Raw genomic sequence first — 20,311 nt, 5'->3', positions numbered from 1 at the left:
CTCTACTGTGTCTGATGTAGGGATGGGGGGAGAAATTAGATTCATTTCACATTTAAAGGTGAGCTGATTAAATTTGCACTTTCCAAAACAGTACAGGAATCAAAACACAGCCATCCTTTGAAATTCACACTTCTTCGAATTTTGCAGAGCAATTCTCCAGCCAAATAGCACAAATGCACATATTAGTAAAAATGACATACAAAATGTGTTATTAGGGAAAATTGCTTTGCAAAAATGTGTACACTAGGCAAAAGTGCATACAAATTAGGAAAACTTTTCACAAAAATACTGATGAATTTCCATGGGGACTTAAAAATAAATAAATTGCACTGATGTGGAAAACTGAATTTAAGGTTGGAAAAATGAGGAACTGAAATTGACAGATTTGTCCATCCTTAAATGTTTACCGTTCTCTAGACCAACTAACCTTTTTTTTAAAAAAGCAACAAATATTTGGCTGATTTCATATCCAATCCCATCTCAGCCAAAAGTTTTTTCCTGAGCTATGCATGTGTTAAACCGGGGGCTTTCTTTCGCCTTGCCTCTGGCCTAGCCTGGAAGGGCCCCCGATTAAAAAAAAAAGAAAAGACCAGCATGCCTTTGAACACGTGCAAAGTGGGCCATTGTGTCTGTCTCAGACAGGACTTCATGGAGCTGAGTGGACACAAAGACCTGTGTCTGAGTTTCTGAGTTCCAGACGGTGTGATCTGCATTTTAATAGACACAAAAATCAATTAAACAATCTTTGTAAATCCTCCCCCCACCCTGCGTGTGTTGGGGGGGCGTGCTAAGAGGGCTCTTACTTTAATACATCTTGGGCGTTGTATATCCTGCCTCCGAAAGCTTTTTGAAGGGAAAAGAACGGCAGAAGGAAAAAACCCTCCCCCCTCTGTCCAATTCCGTTTCGCTTGCTTGAGGGTTTTACTTTCACCTTGCCTTCCCGGCTGAATATGGCCCCAGCCTAGAACTTGGAAGGGCTCAGTGGAGCTTCAGGAAAAGCCCGTCATTTAATCACCAACAAAGCCCAAAGTCTTGACAGAATTATTAGAAAGCACTCAGTGGCAATTGTTTCACTCCCCCCCCCCCAATACTGTCCTGGAGTTTGCTTGCTGCTTCAAGCCACCTCTTTGTGTGCGTGTGTGGCTTGAAGGAGCACTTTTATGTCTCTTCAAAACAAGATACACAATCAGTTGTGCAAAAGTCCCCAAAGCTCCCTTTTTGAGCTTCACTGCGGACACTAAAGACGAAAATGCTATTTGTTGTTGGGGAACAGGGAGGGTGACTCAGTTTTGATTGGGTTTTTATTCCCCGGCCCCCGGCAGGTTGGCAGAGGCCCAGGTGTGTCCTCTAGACTGTGAAGTTAATTGGTCCCTTTTTTCCTCTTCTTCTTCTCCCCCCTCCCAAGTTTTTTTCTTCCCAAGCTTGGAAGCCAGTGAGGAGTGAGGTCAGAATGCATCTCGACATCCGCACGGACAATCGCTGTCAGGGCGTCTAGACAGACCAGATAAGGATATTAGAAACGCACAAAGCAGCCCATTGTGGAGGGGGTCAGGGAATCGGTCACACACGTTGGGGTTGTTCCCCCCCCCCATACTAGTCAGGTACATGCAAGGCAGCATGGAAGAAAGTTTGTCCAGGGGCCAAAGATCTGGTCTCTCCCCCGCCACCCGTTTAACAATTTAAGTGCTATGAGCTTGACTGAAAAAACATAAAATATAATTGTTGTTCATTGAAAAATTAAGAAACCTCTGGGTTGCATCTAACTAAGGCCAACTCAGAGTAGACCACATGAAATTAATGGACCCAAGTTACTCACGTGTATTAATTTCAGTGGGTCTACGTTAAATACAGCTAATGTTGGATCCAGCCCTGTATCTTTCAACAAGCAGTCAGTAAAGTACGCTTTCCTTTTTTAAAACGCCTTAATACTTGTGCTAGGCGTTTGCAGTATGCTTTTTATGTCCTTGCACCTGAATTATTACGATAAAAAGACAAGTTGGTGGATTAAAAAATGTAAAAATGTGTGTGTGACTTTAAAAGAGAGAGACAAGGCATGGTTTGCAACTTTTTAGAGCTTCTTTCTCTCTCAGCTGAACAGAGAACTGTCTTCCCCGTTCTGTCCATGATGAGCTGTACTGTGCCCTAGTAAATCTCTTTGTAAGAAGAATATGGGAAGTTGCCTTGCATCAGGTGCCAACTGTTCACCCCTGTGGGCCACTCTTAGGGTGGGGGACTCTCTGGCACTCCACATGTTTTTTATTTATTGTTACATTTATACCCCACCTTTCTTCCAAAGATCTCAAGGTGGCTTACTTTACTGCCCTCCTCCCATCCTGGCAACAGCAGCCCTGTGGGATAGGCTAGGCGGAAGGAGAGAGTATGATTGTGACTAGCCCATGGCTGCCCAGGAAGCTTCATAGCCGAGTGGAGATTTGAAGCCTGGTCTCCCCCAGGCCCTAGTCTGACAGTCTAGCCATTTGTTGGAACTCCAGCTCCTAGCTGCCAGCATGGAGGCTGATGGTAGGTACTGGGGAGGGTCCCAAGGTTCCCCACCCCTGTGGAATAAAGTAGTTGGGAGTTGGACTGTCATATGATCCGGGGTGTGTGTGAGTGTGAGTGTGTGAGTGTGAGTGAGTATGTGAGTGTGAGTGAGTGTGTGAGTGTGAGTGAGAGAAGAAAGTGCAGCTGCTCCTGATCCCTTGTGTTAGAACTCCCTGCCTGTCCACCACCTCGTCCTCTCTGCTAACAGGGAGTGTTTGGACACTTCCTTCAAGCTCCCGTCTCTGCTAATGAAACCAGGCATTTCAGACACAGATCAATACCATTGCACCGATAATGCCCAGAAGTGCCTCTGGGTCACCAGCCAAGGCTGCTGATTGATGTCTCTTTTGTTGCAATTTCGTGGCCTCTGACTCCTTCCTGCATGGCTTAGTTAACATGTCACCTTTTCTGTGCATCTTTTAAAGTTTTATTCAAACGGGTTTGGAACCCAGGGGGGGTTGAATGGGGCCCTCCAGCCTTCACCGTCTGGCCTTCAGAACGCATCTTCATACCCTGCATGTTTTGGCTTGGCTGGAATGCGCCCTTCAGCTGCGATGATGGCTCCTGCTTTCCTGGGCGGAGGGGAGAGGAGTGTGCGGAGAAGCCAGCCGACTGGACAACAGTTACGTTTTACCTTTGTTGCTCTCCCCACTTTGGTGTCTGTTCCTGCTTGCCAGTGGCGCATGGCCCCCAAAGCTTGCCAAGAAGGGAATGTGGCCCTCAGGCTGTAGTTGCCCCCATCACTGTTTATTTATTTATTTTAAAAACACTTTTTAAAAAAACTGTGCCAGTCTCCACTTCCTCCCTGGCTTCTACACGACCCAGCTGGGTTCCCTAATCAAATGAAGGGGGAGAAGGAAAAAGAAGAAAGACATTATCAAAAAAGGGAAAGAATTTATACCTGGCTGTCAAATTTTATTAAGAATGGCGAGGCTGGGTCAGAACAACAAGGAGATATCTTGGGCCAGCATATGGTTGTCCCAGAGTGCAGGACACGGAGTAATGGGCTCAAGTTGCAGGAAGCCAGATTTCGACTGGACATCAGGAAAACCTTCCTAACTGTTAGAGCCCTACGACAATGGAACCAATGACCTAGAGAGGTAGTGGGCTCTCCAACACTGGAGGCATTCAAGAGGCAGCTGGACAGGCACCTGTCGGGAATGCTTTGATTTGGATTCCTGCATTGAGCAGGGGGTTGGACTGGATGGCCTTATAGGCCCCTTCCAACTCTACTATTCTATGGTTTATATGCCATTTGTTGACCCAGAGGGCCCTCTCCCTTAGAAGCCTGGGGGGCGGCTGCCCTTGCTTTCATGCCACCCTGAAGGAGCAACCAGAGGAAACGCCCTCTTCGGTGTGGCTCCGTCACCAGCCTCTGAATTAATAGGCTCCCACCCCTGAAAACTAGCCAAAGCTGTGTCGTGTCCTGGCTCTCCGTGGGTGAGGCCAGCTGGTTTAATCTTGGGGCTTCTCTAATAGGCTGCAGTTCTCCAGGTGCATAAAAAGCAGAAAAGGGCAGTGGATGCTAAAGTTGGTGTCTCCCTCCCTGACAACAAAACTCCTGTTAACCTGCCTTACGTGGGATCCATCATGTCTGTAAAGAGAGGAGGCAGCCGCCCTGCCCTCGTTCTTCGCCTCTCCAGCAACTGGTCCTCGCAGAGAGATTGCTCCTGAACATGGGGGCACCATATAATAAGCCCTGTGAATCGCCATTGGAAGAGCTCTGTCTCTGCATGGATTTGTCTTGACCGTTTTTCAAAAACCTTGGCTAGCCAAACAGTGCTTTTACAGGGGAGGGGGTGTCATTTCATATACCTGCCTAGGGAACAGCGTGCAGCGCGCAAGGAACCTGACAGCAACTGACAGAAACATGATAAACCACTTACTGTCACTCAGTAGCATTTACATTTTTTTAAAAAATTCCAGAGTGGTCATCTGTCTTGCTTGGCATTTATGGCAGACCCTTCATAGCAATTAAAAAGCTGGCACAATACTGCCTGACTTTTAGAATTTGGGTTCCCAGTGGAAGAAAACAAGGAGGAGTCTTGCAGTGTGTGTCTTTCTCTTACAGATCTTCATTCTGTGCACACACTGGAACCCCCCCCTTTTTTTGCCAGTTGATAGAGTCAGGTGTGGGGGCCTTTGGCCTTCCAGATGTTGCTGAATGACAACTCCTGCCATCCCTTGGCCCCTGGCCATGGTTGCCGCTGGGCATTGTAGTGCAGGACAGCTGGAGGGCCAAAGGTTCCTCACCCCTGAGCTAGGGTGTGCCGTCCTGGTGGTCGAGGATGAGTCTCTCTGGAAACCCCAAAGACATCTTTGGCAGGCACATACTATGTGTGCCAAAGGTCCTGGCTTCACTTTATGCTGGCATCTCCTGCTAAGAACTTCCCCTGTTGCTATTTACATCACCCCTGTGTTCATAACCTTGAGGACAAGAATCTTGCTTTATTTTTAAGTGAAGGGCACATGCCGAAGGTCCCAGGCTTGACCCTTGGCATCTCCGCATAGGACAGAGAATGTCTCGTGCCTGCAACCCTTGAGAGCCTGTCAGCAAAGCTAATACTGAACTAGGTGGGCCAATAGGCTGAAAACAGGAAGGCATATTCCTGTGGTTCTAAGTAAATCAGCCCTTTATTTAAAGCCATGAGGATCAGCATCTTACTGTATCGTTGCATAAGGGCCATAGCTCAGAGTCAGAGTGCCTGAGATGTTGAGCTACATGGACCTGCGGTCTGACTCTGCATGTCAGCTTCCTATGTACAAGCACCACTTCTGTTCAACACCTGCCTTTGCTGGGAAAGAGCATGCATGTGGGTTGGTTCGTAGGTGTAGGAAATGAGTGTGAGGCCTGTCTTCCTCTAAATGAATGGCTCTAGTCCTGAGGGGGCGTTCATTCCCACCCAGACATCCTTTTGCAGAGCCTCACTTTTGCAGAAGGCAAACTTTGGATTCTTAGAGAGTTTAAATGCTATTTTTTTGCAAGTGCAGCTGGGATGGGAGAGGAATTCTAAGACATTGCCTACAGCTGTTTCCATGGCCCTTGAACCTCACGAAAGGAGAGCAGCGGCACTCCTCCTCTCTTTCCCCCGCCCCGCTTGTGAGGCTCTCCACAGTATCCATCTGGGAGTGGATGAGAATATGCAATTGTATTGTTACTTTTATTTGAAACGACCTAGTTCCCAAATGTGAGCGAATTTCTCCTTTCCTACATACCTTCTCGGGTGCTGATATCAGCAGTGGGGGCTGATTAATTAACAATTAAGTAACAATTACAGGCCGGTAGCGAATGTTCCATTCTTGGGCAAGGTCCTAGAAAGAGTGGTTGCGGATCAGCTCCAGGCACTCTTGGATGAGACCGATTATCTAGATCCATTTCAATCGGGGTTCAGGCCCGGTTTTGGCACTGAGACAGCCTTGGTCGCCCTGTATGAAGACAGGGGGAGTGTAGCCCTGTTGATTCTCATTGATCTCTCAGCGGCTTTTGATACCATCAACCATGGTATCCTTCTGGGGAGACTCACTGATCTGGGAGTTGGAGGTACTGCTTGGCAGTGGTTCTGCTCCTATTTGGCGGGTCGTCTCCAGAAGGTAGTGCTTGGGGAGTTTTGCTTGGCACCCTGGGTCCTCCAATATGGAGTCCCACAGGGGTCAGTATTATCCCCCATGCTTTTTAACATCTACATGAAGCCGCTGGGTGCAGTCATCAGGAGTTTTGGAGTGCATTGCCACCAGTATGCTGATGACACGCAGTTCTACTTCTCCTGTTCATCTTTCTCAGGTGAGGCTGTCAAGGTGCTGAACCGATGCCTGGCTGCAGTAATGGACTGGATGAGAGCGAATAAATTGAAGCTCAATCCAGATAAGACTGAGATGCTGTTGGTGAGTGGTTCTCCTGACCAGATGGGAGAACCTGTCCTGGATGGGGTTGTACTCCCCCTGAAGGAGCAGGTCCATAGTTTGGGAGTTCTTTTAGAACCATCCCTGTCACTGGAGGCACAGGTTGCCTCAGTGGCACGGAGTGCTTTCTATCAACTTCGGTTGGTGGCCCAACTACGCCCCTATCTGGATAGGGAAAACCTTGCTTCAGTTGTCCATGCACTGGTAACCTCAAAATTGGACTACTGCAATGCTGTCTACGTGGGGCTGCCTTTGAAGACGGTTCGGAAGCTGCAGCTCGTGCAAAATGCGGCGGCCAGATTGTTAACAGGAACTCGGAGATGTGAACATATAACACCAATTCTGGCCCGCTTGCACTGGCTGCCTATACGCTTCCAGGCTCAATTCAAAGTGCTGGTTTTGACTTATAAAGCCTTACATGGCTTGGGACCACAATACCTGATGGAGCGCCTCTCCCGATATGAACCTACCCGTACACTATGTTCAACATCAAAGGCTCTCCTTTGGGGACCCACCCAGAGAGAAGCCCGGAAGGTGACAACAAGGAAACGGGCTTTCTCTGTGGTGGCCCCCAAATTATGGAATTCTCTCCCTGATGAGGTACGCCTGGCGCCAACATTGTTATCCTTTACCCCTAAACTGATTTAATACGTTTTTATACTTAACATTTTAGGATTGTGTCTGTCGTGTCCATGTGTTTAACTATGTTTAGTTGTTTTGTTATATTGTTTCAACGTGTTTGATTCATGTTTTTAATTGTATACTGGATGTTTTTATGCTGTAAACCGCCCAGAGAGCTTCGGCTATTGGGCGGTATAGAAATATAATAAATAAATAAATAAATAAATAAATAAGCTGCAGGTGGGGGTGACCCGGGAGAGGGCACTCTCTGTGGTGGCCCCTAAGCTGTGGAACTTCCTTGCCACCAAGGTGCGCCTGACAACTCCATTCTTCAGTTTTAGGCAATGCTGAAGATGCATCTCTTTATCCTGGCCTTTGACACCTGAGATGTCTGTTTTTAGGACCCACTCTGTTTTGTGGTTTTAGGTTTTTAATGTAACCTGCCATGGGACCTTTGGGTGACAGGCAAGTAATAAATGTTAATAAGTATCATGCCATATGTATTACATTTGTTTAATTTAAAAAAAAAATAAATGTATTGTGTTAAAAATGGAAATGGACTGCCTTCAGGTCGATCCCGACTTATGACAAGCCTATGACTAGGGTTTTCATGATAAGTGATATTCAGAGGTGGTTTTCCATTGCCTTCCTCTGAGGCTGAGAGGCAGTGACTGGCCCAGGGTCACCCAGTGAGCTTCGTGGCTGTGTGGGGATTCGAACCCTGGTCTCCCAGGTCGTAGTCCAGCACTCTAACCACTACGCCACACTGGCTCTCATTGTGTTAAAATCAGGATGCATTTTTAGTGAGGGAAACAACCCATATGAGGCTGGGGGAGTGGGAGGAGAGGAACGCTATTTATGTGTGATTGCCAAACTTATGGCATTAAATTGGCTTTTTCTGAAAAGCTTCATACGGAGTCAGGTTGTTGTTCCATCTGCTCCGAGGAATGGGGAACATCTGTGGCCCTCCAGATGTTGCTGGACTCCCTTTATTTATTAATTAATTAAAATGTTTGTATTCTGCTATTCATAAAAAATCAGTGCAGTTTACAACAAACATAAATACAGGATAAAACCATATAAAAATTGAAAATCAGAAGCCATTAACTATTGCAGAAAGATGTCTCAATTGCCTGCATTAACTTGGTGACACAGAAATGTTTTCAGTGGGATTTTTAAAATGAGAGCAGAAGCCGCTCTCTTGGCATTCCACAAGACGAAAGGCTCCATCTCTTGCTGTCGTCAGCTGAGCCTCACCACCTCAGGGGACGGCCAAGGATGCTCCTGTAGATGATCTCCGTAATCAAGCTGAGATATAAGGGCTCAGGTAGGGTCTTGAACCTGGCTCGGTGGCAGATGGACAGCCAGGGCAGATGTTTTTACAGTGGTGTCACATGTTGTCAGCCATATGCCCCCATCAGGAATCTGGCTGACCCATTTTGCACCAGCTGGAGCTGCTGAACTAGGCTTGAGGGCAACCCCACATAGAGCACATGGCAGTAATCTAGTCTTGAGGTTACCTGTGTATGGACAGGCTATCGCTGTGCAGGAACAGCTGTAGCCGGCGAACCAGACACAGCCGATAAAAGGCATTCCTGGCCACAGAGGACACGTGAGCCTCCAGTGATGGAGATACATCCTGCTCCTTCAGAGGTAGCGCACCCCCATCCAGAACTTCCCTATCTCCTGGACATGGGAACCACCCACCCAGAGCATCTGTCTTCCCAGGATTCAAGCGGGCTATTGGCCCTCATCCAGCCCACCATTGTGTTCACACTGCTCCAGAGCATTCGCAGCATCTCCTGGTTTCAATGCTAGAGTTGTGTGTCATTGGCGTGCTGATGATGCCTTGCTCCAAAATTCCTAATGAGCGCTCCCAGTGGCTTTATGTGCATGTTAAAGAGCACAGGGGAAAGGACTGCCTTGAGGAACCCCATAGCACAAGTGCAGGGGGCCAAGGAGTACTCGCCCAGTGCTTCTCTCTGAACACGGCCCTATAGATCAGAACGGAATGACCGTAGTACCGTGCCCCCAATACCCATCCTACTGAGTTGGTCCAGGAGGACACCACGGTCAGTGGTATCAAATGCTGCTGAGAGATCAAGCAGAAGTAACGTCGCACTCCTCCTATCTATGAAGGCCATCCACAAGGGCAGCCAAGGCTGCTTCAACTCCAAAACTGAGTCTGAATGCAGATTGTAGTGGATCTAGGTAATTAGTCTCATCCAGGAATGCCTGCAGTTGTTCCACCCCCACCTTTGCCAAGAAAGGGATGTTGGTGGCTGGTCTAAAGTTACTACACTCCATTGGGTCCAAAGTGGGCTTTTTAAGAAGTGGATGCACCACCCCCTCTTTGAGGGCATCAGGCAACACTCCATTCAGTCGCCCCACTCCAGCTAGCATTAGTAAGCCAGGGAGGACAAGGGTCTAATGAGCAGGTGGCGGCATCTCTGGGCCATTGGCCTTGCAGGCTGCTGGGAAGTGGAGTCCGGTGACATGGGAGGGCCACTGATAGTCCCCGTTCCTTGCGTTTCACTCTGAGGACTAGAATCTTACTTCATTTTTAAGGGAAGCACCATAACTCTGTGATAGGACATCTGCTTTGCATGTCAAAATCCCAGTTTCAATTCCCGTCCTCTCTAGGTAGGGCTGCGAGAGGCCTCCATGCCCGAAAGCCATTGCTGCCCGTACGTGTGGATGACCCTGAGCCAGATGGGGCCAAGGTAGCGTCTGATGTTCCTGTGTGAAATTACAAGCTTCTCCCCCTCCAGGGGTGAGGGCTGCTCAAAGTCCCCCCCCCATCCTTTCCAGGAAAAGCTCTTGGCAGAGGAGAGAGAGGAAGATAAAAGGCAGATCTCTTTAACATACCGAGGGTTTTCCATGCGCGAAATTTCTTTGTGAATTTTACTGTTAGGAGTTACAAAAGGCAGGCAGCTTGGCTGCCCTCTTGCCTGCAAGCAAGCATGAAATCTCTCTCCCTCTCCCCCCCTTTCCATATGTAATGCAAAACACAGCACTAACAAGGCCCATGTGAGGGTTTGAACCTCAAAGGGAGGTGTTCTTGCCTGAACTCTAATAAACTCCTGGGCCCCCAGACAGGCACATTTAAAAAAAATCCACAGCAGGAAACATTGCCGTACAAGAGTTGCAGGGCTACAATTTCCCCCCCTGCACAGTTAACATCTTGGAGCCCAACATGTTTCTATGATTCTAACATGTTAGGGTGAAGATGTCCTGAGTGTCCTTTGCCAGCCTGGTACCCCCCCAGATGTTTTATACTATAGCTCCCATCGGCCCAGTCAGCAGGGAACCCATTGATAACATGGGATTTCCACGAGTGGGGAGGAGAGCCTGGCTGGGAGTCCAGAGTCATGAGTTCAAATCCCTGCTCGTGTCTCCTGGGTGTCAAGGGCCAGCTGCAGATCACCCCCGCAGGGAGTGGCTCAGGGGTTCCATGCCCTGCCACCTGTGCAGCCGTGGGCAAGCTGCATTGTCCCAAGGAGCCCAGTTGCCCCCAGCTGGCAGTTGCGGACAAGGAAGGGGCTGGCTTGTGCAGCTGTGGCAAGCTGAGCAAGCCCCGGCCAGCTGGGGAAGACTAGCCTCAGAGGGAGGCAATGGGAAACCCCCTCTGAATACCATGAAATCCCTATTCGTAGGGTCGCCATAAGTCGGGATCGACTTGAAGGCAGCCGATTTCCATTTTCACCACCGCTGGCAGCTACTGATAGGCCTTCCTCCTTCGTGTCGTCTACGCCGAAAAGGCGATAGAAAGCTCCGACTGGATCATATTTGTTTCGTGGTTTTTTTCTTAAGCGTGTCAGCTGCTTGGTGAGGGAAAAAAGCCACTGGAGCAGGGAGTGGGAGCACCTCTGCCCTTCCAGATGTTGTAGGGCTCCGCGGCCCATCAGCCCGAGTGGGCAGCACCGGCTGATGGCGGTAGGGGTGGGTGTGCAGCAGTCTCTGGAGGGCCACCGATGTTCCCAGCCCTGGTTGAGGCGGCATATAAACTCAAGCACAGCCACCTGGGCCAGCAGGAACAAAATGCTGTCAGAGACGGATTGATGCCGCAAGAACATTACAATGTTCTCGGTAGGGCACCTCTGTAGGGGAGCTTTACAGGAATGGGGAATCTTGGGCCCGGAGGCCAAATGCAGCCCCCCAGGTCTCTCTGCCTGGCTCTTGACTCTCCTCAAGCCATTCCTCTTAATTCTTCATGCTTGCTGGGAGGGAGGGGTGTGTGGGTGTATATATATATATATATATATATATATATATATATATATATATATAAAAAAAACCTCTGGGTTTTTGTGTGGCTTGCCACACCTGCTACTGGCATGTTCCACCCCACACCCTGTTATTGCCTGTGAGGGTGTCCTCCCGAGCGGCAGACTGGAAAGAGTTCCCCATCTGGGCGCAGGTTGGTTCGTTTGGGGAGAGGCATTCCATGAGGGGTGGGAGTCTCTTTCAGCCCGAGGGCCGCATTCCCTTCTGAGCAACCTTCCAGGGGCCACATGCCAGTGGCAAAGGGGGCGGAGCAACAACTGTGACTTTTACCTTTTTTATGATAGGCTTGATTTCTGCACACATCTCAACGTCCCTCTCGAACCTCAGTCCAGGCAAGCATTACATAATCAGTTCAAGGACAAATTTCATCCGGGCAAAACAACGGAGCCGGTGGCTGGGAAGAGTCTTGACAGCCATGCAGACAGAAAGAGACAAATTTGGCCCCTGGGCCTGAGACTCCCCACCTCACAGCTAACGAATTCTGTACATGTCCCCCGCCTGAGGTTATTCAGAGCAAAGAGAGAGACGTCCTCTTGCATGGGCAGATGTTTGTTTACTTATTTATTTGAAGCCAGATTTCAACTGGACATCAGGAAAAACTTCCTAACTGTTAGAGCCATACAACAATGGAACCAATGACCTAGAGAGGTAGTGGGCTGTCCGACACTGGAGGCCTTCACTGGACAGGCACCTGTCGGGAATGCTTTGATTTGGATTCCTGCATTGCGCAGGGGGTTGGATGTATGGCCTTATAGGCCCCTTCCAACTCTACTATTCTATGATTCTGCTTTATATCCCGCCCTTCCTCCCAGCAGGAGTCCAGGAGATGCTGACAACTTTTCTTTCTCTCTGCCTACCTCCCGCCCCCCCCCCCGGCCCCTTTTCTCTGCCCAGGAGCTGGAGAAGTTGGGTCTAGGAGAAGACGTGGATCTGCATGTCTACGAAATTCCGGTTGAGTACCAGGCCGTGCAGCGGCTCATCCCTGCCTTATGGAAGAAGCACAACCCACAAGTGAGTGAGCGGGGCAGAGGCAGGAAACTGGGTGCCGGGAGTGAACGGGAACACAAGAGGCTGCCTTCTGCGTGCAAAGCGGATGCTCTGCTTACTGAGTTATGGCCCTTTCCTCCAAAACAAAGGAGCTCATGTTGCTGCTGCTGCTGCTTATGAAATTTAATCCCCACTTTTCTCCCAAAGGAGCCCAGGGTGGCAAACACACAATTAAAAGACTTCCAAACCAGATGCAAACTGGGAAAGATCTCTACTTAAAAGGCACCAGAAACACAGGGAGGGAATTCAAAAGGGTCTGCACCACAACACTAAAAGCCCAATTCCTATATCGTGTGCAGCAGACCTCCTGGTATCTGCAGAAGAGTCCTCAGTGACCAACTATTCTTTATTACTATTTTTTATTAGATTTATATCCCACCCTTGCTCCCAGAAGGAGCCCAGGGCAACAAAACACATTAACAGCACACTAAAACATCTAAAAAACAGACTTTAAAATACAGTAAAACAAAACATCTTTAAAAGCAATTCCAACACAGACGCAGACTGGGATAAGGTCTCTCCTTAAAAGGCTTGTTGAAAGAGGAAGGTCAATAGGCGCTGAAAAGATAACAGAGATGGCGTCTGTCTAATATTTAAGGGGAGGGAATTCCAAAGGGTAGGTGCCGCCACACTAATGGTCCGTTTCCTGTGTTGTGCAGAATGGACCTCCTGATGAGATGATATCTGCAGGAGACCCTCACCTGCAGAGTGCAGTGGTCGACTGGGTATACAAGGGATAAGACGGTCTTTCAGGTATCCTGGCCCCAAGCTGTGTAGGGCTTGGTACACAAGAACCTTGAACTTGGCCCTGTAGTTAATGGGCAGCCAGTGCAATTCTTTCAGCAGTGGGGTGATATGTTGGCAATACCCTGCCCCAGTGAGCAGTCAAGCTGCCACATTTTGCACCAGCTGCAGTTTCTGGACTAACCTCAGGGGCAGCCCCAACATAGAATGCATTGCAGTAATCCAGCCAGGAGAATACCAAAGCATTGATGACAGTGGTCGGACTATCCCTGTCCCAGTCCAGAGACGGCTGCAGCTGTCTTGCCAGCCAAAGCCAGGAAAAGGAACTCCTGGCCACTTGGGCCTATAGCAACAAAGGTGGATCAGTGAGCAGCCCCCAAACTATGTACCTGCTCTTTTTGGAGGGAGGGGTATGACCCCATCCAAAGCAGGCAACTGATCAGTTATCTGGACATGGAACTGGCCACCCACAGCACCTCTGTCTTGCCAGGATCCAGACTCAGTTTACTGACCCTTGTTCACCCCCACCAAGTTTAGGCACCAGTCCAGGGCTTGCATAGGCTCTCCTGATTCAGATGTCCCAGCGGAAGCCAGCTGGGGATCATCAGTGTACTGATGTCCTTACGTTTAAGCTGTGAATCGCAGGCAGGGAGAGGTGCGGTCGCGCTCATGTCCTGCATATGCGCTTCCTGTTGGCGCATCTGGTTGGCCACTGTGAGGACAGGATGCTGGACTCGGTGGGCCCTCTGATGTTTACGCTGGCGAAAGGCAAGTGTAGAAGTGTTCTGGGATCTGCCTCATTCTGTTTGGGCACTGGAGTGTTTTTGATGCTGGGTCTTCTCTCCCCCCCGCACAGCTTGTGGTTCACGTGGGCCTGTCCGGCATGGCCACAACAGTGACGCTGGAAAAATGTGGCCATAATGTCGGCTACCGTGGCTTGGACAACTGCCGCTTCTGCCCGGGGTCCCACTGCTGCATCGAAGGGGGCCCAGAGTGCATTGATTCGGTCATTGACATGGACGCTGTGTGCAAGAGGGTCTCCACCTTGGGGCTGGATGTCGCTGTCACGATATCGAAGGACGCTGGCAGGTACGCCGGTAGGAGGGAGGCACTAGGGGAAGCAGGGACTGGGGGCACAGGGGGAGAGGGGCGGAGAATCTTTTGCAAGTGGCTTGAGCCGGGAATGTGGGAAGAAAGCCCATCGCAGCTGTTAGCATGGAGAAGGCCCCAGCTTCAGTCCCTAATGGCCTCTTCAGGGAGGGCTGGGAATGTCCCCTGAGTCTGCAACCCTGGCGAGCCACTGCTGCCAGTCAGTGCAGACAGAACTGACTCGGGAGGAAGCAACGTCCTGTGCTTTTTCTTCGCCTCGCTTTCTACATCTGCAAAGCAAAGCAATCAGGCCGCCGTCCTGCACTGTGGTGGCGGCAGCGTTTTTTGGTCTAGCTCAGTATCTCCCATATTCTGACTGGCAGCCCATCCCAGGGGTTTCAGACCAGGAGTCATTTCCCAGCCTTATCCGGGGTGCCAGGAATTGACCCTGGGACCTTCTGCATGCCAGGCAGGGGCTCTACCACAGAGCTACTGCCAATATAGAATCATAGAATAGAGTTGGAAGGGGCCTATAAGGCCATCCAGTCCAACCCCCTGCTCAATGCAGAAATCCAAATCAAAGCATTCCTGACAGATGGCTGTCCAGCTGCCTCTTGAATGCCTCCAGTGTCGGAGAGCCCACTACCTCTCTAGGTCATTGGTTCCATTGTCGTATGGCTCTAACAGTTAGGAAGTTTTTCCTGATGTCCAGTCAAAATCTGGCTTCCTGCAACTTGAGCCCATTATTCCGTGTCCTGCAGTCTGGGACAATTGAGAAGAGATCTGGGCCCTTCTCTGTGTGACAACCTTTCATGTACTTGAAGAGTGCTATCCTATCTCCCCTCAGTCTTCTCTTCTCCGGGCTAAACATGCCTGGAACGTAGGCAGCTACCTTAAGCCAAGTCAGTCCACTGGCCCACTTGGCTTAGTATTATCAACACTGACCTGCAGCGGCTGTCCAGGGTTTCAGCCTCAGGGGACGTCCCCGTCCTGCGTGGAGATGCTGCTGTCAGTGAGCCTGATTTGTTTTCACATGCAGAGCAGGGGCTCTGAGCTCGCTCCTTTCCCCCCGCTGATCTCTTGCCCTGGCTGTAGGTGACTAGGGCTGTGGAAATGGAAACGGCCTGCCTTCAAGTCGATCCCGACTTACGAATAGGGATTTCATGGGAAGCGGTATTCAGAGGCGGTTTGCCATTGCCTCCCTCTGAGGCTGAGAGGCAGTGACGCTTATTTTGCCTGCCCGCTCCCTCTTTCCACCCATGCCTTCCCCTGGCTGAACCCCCATCTCCCCCTCCCTCTTGCAGGTACCTCTGCGACTTCACGTACTACACCTCCCTGTACCACAGCCACGGCCAGTCCGCCTTCGTCCACGTGCCCCCGCTGGGCAGGCCGTACAGCGCGGAGCAGCTGGGGCGCACCCTCCAGGCCATCATTGAGGCGATGCTCAGCGTCTTGAAACATTCTGAGAGCAACATCAATTGCCACAATGAACACTGAGCCCAAAGTCCTCGTCCATTTTGCTCCCTCACTGTTGCACTTCCAAAACAAACAAAAACACAACCTCCCTGCAGAGTCCTGGCTGGGCGGAGGGGGGCACAATATCGGGGGTGGGTGGGCAGGAGCTGCATATCCCTCTCAGCATCTGTGCGGAGGCTGGAGAACAGAAACGAATCCCAAGGAAACGACTCTCTTGTCCTCTTTCTATTTTCCTCCTCGCCCTTCCTCGCTTCCCGTTGTCACTGAAGCAAACATTGTTTTGTTTTGTTTTTAAAAATTGATGCAGGGGCTACACGCTGAATCGAGGCGATTTTAACCGTGTGTCCGGGATTGTGATCTTGCTTCCCGGATTATCTAAGAACCTAGGCCTTAGCAAATCGTTCCAGTTTGTGGGATTTTATTTTCAATTTGTGTTTGACTCCAGTTTTAACAGTTTGAAAAAGGGTTTTCGAAGAGCGGGACGCCTGCCCCGTGTAAAATCCCATAGCTTAAAGTAGCAGGCAGCGAATGTTCCTGTGTGGGAAGACTTTATAACATTTCTTGGAGAGGATCAGAACTTTAACTCTGCCAGCGCTCCAAAACGACAGCAGGTTTGTATATATATATATATATACATATATATATAAAAAACCCAGAACTGCTGCTAACAATCCCACATCTTAGGGCTCTCAGCTAATGCTTTGGCGGCGGGCAAGGACTCCTGCACCCTGAACCTCGTTCCAAGTAGGTTGGCAGATACCCTTTTTTCTGTTTAAAGAACAGACCTCTGTGGATTACTGCTTTTCCTGAATTTGGCAACTACATACCTCCACATCTGAAGCACACAGCTTCTCTTCTGCTGGCTCACGATCCAGGAACTGGGGTTTTTCTTCTGCCTACCCCTTAACCCCCCTGTGCACTTGATGTACACACCTCAGTCCCCTTTTCCAGTGCCTCAAAAGCGAGATGCTTCTCAGACCCCCCCAACCCACCACCTTGTACCTTAGAATCTAATATAATAAATCCTTTTTTTCCTAATCTTTTTTGCTGTGCGGGGAGTGCGAGGCTCTGGACCCAAACCAGATTGGTGCCACCCCTGCCCTTGATGACGCTTCCTGAGAAGATGGTGGGACTTGTTTGGACCCTTTGACTGCCTGATGGAGTAGTTTTGCTGGAGTGGAAGATCCCACCATCAGTAATGCTTATAGGAGAGGGTAGCCCTTACCGGCTCCTCAGAAAATACATTGCACTTTCCCCCCCTTTTTTTCTTTTTTAGCCAGAGTGGGATTAGGATATAACATTCAGTGGAGAGCTTACGAAGTTTTGTTTTCGAAATTAGCGTGCGAACGTCACTCTAAAAATGGCAGGACTTCAGAGCCTACAAAGGAGATGAACCGCAGTGAAAAAAATAACCCCAGATGCTGAAGTTCTGTGTTGTGGACTCGCCCGTCAAAACAGAGCTGTCTACTGAATAACTAATATCTTTGCTTGAACGAAGCAGGAAGATCTGTTTAAATGAAAATATTTGGAGCCTGCCATTACTCTCTCTCCCCCCCCCCTTTCTTTTTGTAAAAGAAAAGTTGATGGCTATTTGAATCTTTTGAAATCTGTATTTGGTTCTCCTTTTTCTAGTAACTCTCAGTGAGAGTTCCCGTCTGTGTGTGTCTGACTGCTTGCTTAATCAAGTGGAATTGTTGCAGGGATGGGGTGCGGGGAGCATCAGGGATTTGAACACCCGGGCGGAGCTTCCGGCCGGCCTCGGTGGTGCCAATTGCTGTGGGCGGCTTTCCAGGAAATTTGCCCCGAAAACCCGCTTACATCTGAAGTGTCTTGTGTGTGTTCAAATGCCAAGCGTCTTTTGAGCATGAGAAGTCTTGCACGTATCTCCCAGTTCTTGTTTCGTATGGAGATGGGAACATCTATATCCTTCCGCGTGTTGCTGGACGTCTGTCTCTAGGGTCATCCTTGACCGCTGGCTGCTGGGAGGTGGTGTCCAACAACAGCTGGAGAGTCACAGACGTCCCCCAACCCAAGTTTAGTAATTTATTTTATTTAACTTTTTTACCCAATCTTGATGCCTTTTTTTTTTTTTTTTTTAGGAGGGGGAGATGACAGCACAGCCCACTTATGTTCGGTTTTTAAATTTTGCCAGCAATTTCAGCCGTTGGAATGCATTGCCATACTGTGCAAGGAACAGTTGTTTTGCCTGCTGTGATTGGGTTGGTGCAGTGCGCCAGCCTTTCCCAAGTTGGCACCTTTCAGATATTTTGGACTCCCAACTCCTATCACCCCCAGTAGCTGGCATGGCCAGTTGTGAGGAGTGATGGGAGCGGCAGTCGAGCTGTCAGGCACCAGCTTGGGGGAGGCTGCCAGACACGCAGGAGTTGCTGTCCAATGCTGTTCCTGAAAATGGGCTTCCTGTTGGGTGCTGTTCTCCCCAACTCTCCACTATGCTTCATGTAGCGTCTGTGCTGTGTCGCGCCTGCCTCTCTCTCTCTCTCTCCCTCTCATTCAGATTACCCCCCCCCAAAAAGGTAGGTATTTCTGCAAGGTTTGAAATGTGAGTTAAAGACAGGACAAGTCAGTGTGATGCTCATTGTGACTGCCCTGCCTTCACTACGGTGTTGAAACTGCCCAATATGAAAGGAATCCGGTCATGAGGCTACTAATTAACTTTTATGAAGTAATGCATTCTTGGAACAGAAGGGGACTTTTCTGCAAAAAAAAGAGATGGCCCACGGGTGCGCAGCCTCACTCCATTATGCTGGAGACTGATTAACCCGCCACCCTCCAAGGGGTTTCAGCCCCACACGCTCTTACTAGACTTTGTTGGGTGACTCAACTAGCTGCTCCTCTCTGTGACCCTCCAGATGTTGCTGGACTCCCAAATCCCAGTGTCATCCCTGACTGTCGGCCATGTCGGCTGCTTTGGGCCGAGGGGAGGTGGAGGACCAGCAAGACCCAGTGGTCTCCACAGTCCCTTTTTAATGGGTGGCTTTCAGCATGCAAAGAATGTGCTCTGCCACTGTGTAGGACGTTGGCTTGGATGGGGAACCTTTGTTGGACTCCGAATGTTATTGGACTTCCAACTCCTATCCGCCTAACCAGGCTCCATGCTGGGAATTGGAAGTCCATCAGATGTTCCCCTTCCCTTGCCATAAGATGCACTCCCTTCCCTCGGGAGACAAGGGCTCTTCTAAATGGAGGCCTCCCTCCATCTCTCTCATTCTGTAGAGAATTATGCTTCTAAAATCTGGGAGTCCACTGTTGCTGGAGTCCCAGGTCCCATCATGACAGTTGGCCATGCTGGAATGTGGGGGTCCAACAACATCTGAGACCCTCACCAGTGTTCTCCAGCTGTGCTCTATGGAGCTGCCTATTCAACAAGGCCACCCCCTCCCTGTTGCCGAGGTAGGAGAGAAGGGGGACACTCCACGTTTCAGTTCTTAACAGATGGGACGTCAGAGAGAAACGTCATCCGTTGTGCGGGGCCATACTTCCTCAGCCTCTGCAGCAGGAGACAGTTTCTGCTTCATCAGCCCCTGAACTGCCAAGCACACCTTTCAAAATTGGTGGTGATGCAGGCGGTGAACACTGGGAAGGGACATCGCGCAGTGGCAGAGCCTTCTGAAATCATGGAAGAGTTGCTGCCCGTCAGAGTGGACAATACTGAGCTAGATGGACCCCTGGCCTGAGGGTACGAGGCAGCTTTCTCTGCTCCTGTTGTTTCCCCATCTCCTCAGGAATCCCCTACCGTTAAAGCTCCAGTGATTGGTGCCCCCCCCATACGTTGCTAGCTAGAAAATGTAATTTATAATCTTCCGGTTTTTGCAAACCATTTAAGGGGGGGAGCTGTTTCTCTGAAGAGCCTGCATTTTCGGGAGCCAGCACTTGGGGGATGATGATTTGTTCCTAAAGTTGCATTAAACTCATTTTTTAAATCTGTTATAAAATTAAATGTTTTTATGCTTTCCTTTTTTTCCCTCCTGTTGAGTTCACACACTCCTTTAAACAGAATAAAAACTTGGCTTCTGATCATTCATCAGCCAAGCTGTCACCTGATTAAGGAAATTTTGGGGCATGTGAAAGGGCTGACCCCCAAGGGGCAGTGGGGTTCAGCAAAAGTGCTTCTACGCTGGCAAGACGAGAAACAAAGCCAGTGCTAGGCTTAAGGAAGCAACTTGGTTCAGTTTCCATCTAGCTTGTGTAACTCATAGCTGGTATAGCCCAGTGGGGAGGAGAGCCTGGCTGGGAGTCCAGAGTCTGTGAGTTCAAATCCCCGCTCTGTCTCCTGGGTGTCAAGGGCCAGCTAAAGATCACCCCACAGGGAGTGTCTCAGGGGTGACGTGCCCTGCCACCTGTGCAGCCGTGGGCAAGCTGCATTGTCCCAAGGAGCCCAGTTGCCCCCAGCTGGCAGTTGGAGACAAGGAAGGGTCTGGCTTGTGCAGCTGTGGCAAACTGAGCAGGCCCTGGCCAGCTGGGGAGGACTAGCCTCAGAGGAAGGCAATGGGAAACCCCCTCTGAATACCGCTTACCATGAAAACCCTATTCGTAGGGTAGCCATAAGTTGGGATCAACTTGAAGGCAGCCCATATGCATTTTGTGT

At 49.7% G+C, this 20,311-nt stretch overlaps 1 protein-coding gene across 5 annotated transcripts in view; it reads left to right on the top strand.

Annotated features, from left to right (window-relative positions):
- PGPEP1 (pyroglutamyl-peptidase I) overlaps positions 1-19,663 on the top strand; it is a 31,858-nt gene extending 12,195 nt beyond the window's left edge. For 3 of the 5 annotated variants that reach the window (XM_061601370.1, XM_061601368.1, XM_061601371.1), the window contains 3 exons: positions 12,244-12,360; positions 13,997-14,229; positions 15,534-17,311. In XM_061601370.1, coding sequence (XP_061457354.1) covers positions 12,244-12,360; positions 13,997-14,229; positions 15,534-15,726 — 543 coding nt within the window. In that variant the 3' untranslated portion in view covers positions 15,727-17,311. Of the gene's footprint in view, positions 1-9,705; positions 9,786-12,243; positions 12,361-13,996; positions 14,230-15,533; positions 17,312-17,804 lie in introns of those variants that run through there. The other 2 variants (XR_009759506.1, XM_061601367.1) reach the window with 2 other exon arrangements.
- The last annotated feature ends 648 nt before the right edge of the window (positions 19,664-20,311 follow it).

Source organism: Rhineura floridana, chromosome 18, assembly GCF_030035675.1.
Source record: "Rhineura floridana isolate rRhiFlo1 chromosome 18, rRhiFlo1.hap2, whole genome shotgun sequence".
NCBI lineage: Eukaryota > Metazoa > Chordata > Lepidosauria > Squamata > Rhineuridae > Rhineura > Rhineura floridana.
Note: the sequence above shows the minus strand (reverse complement) of the source record. Positions and strands in the feature narration are given on the sequence as shown.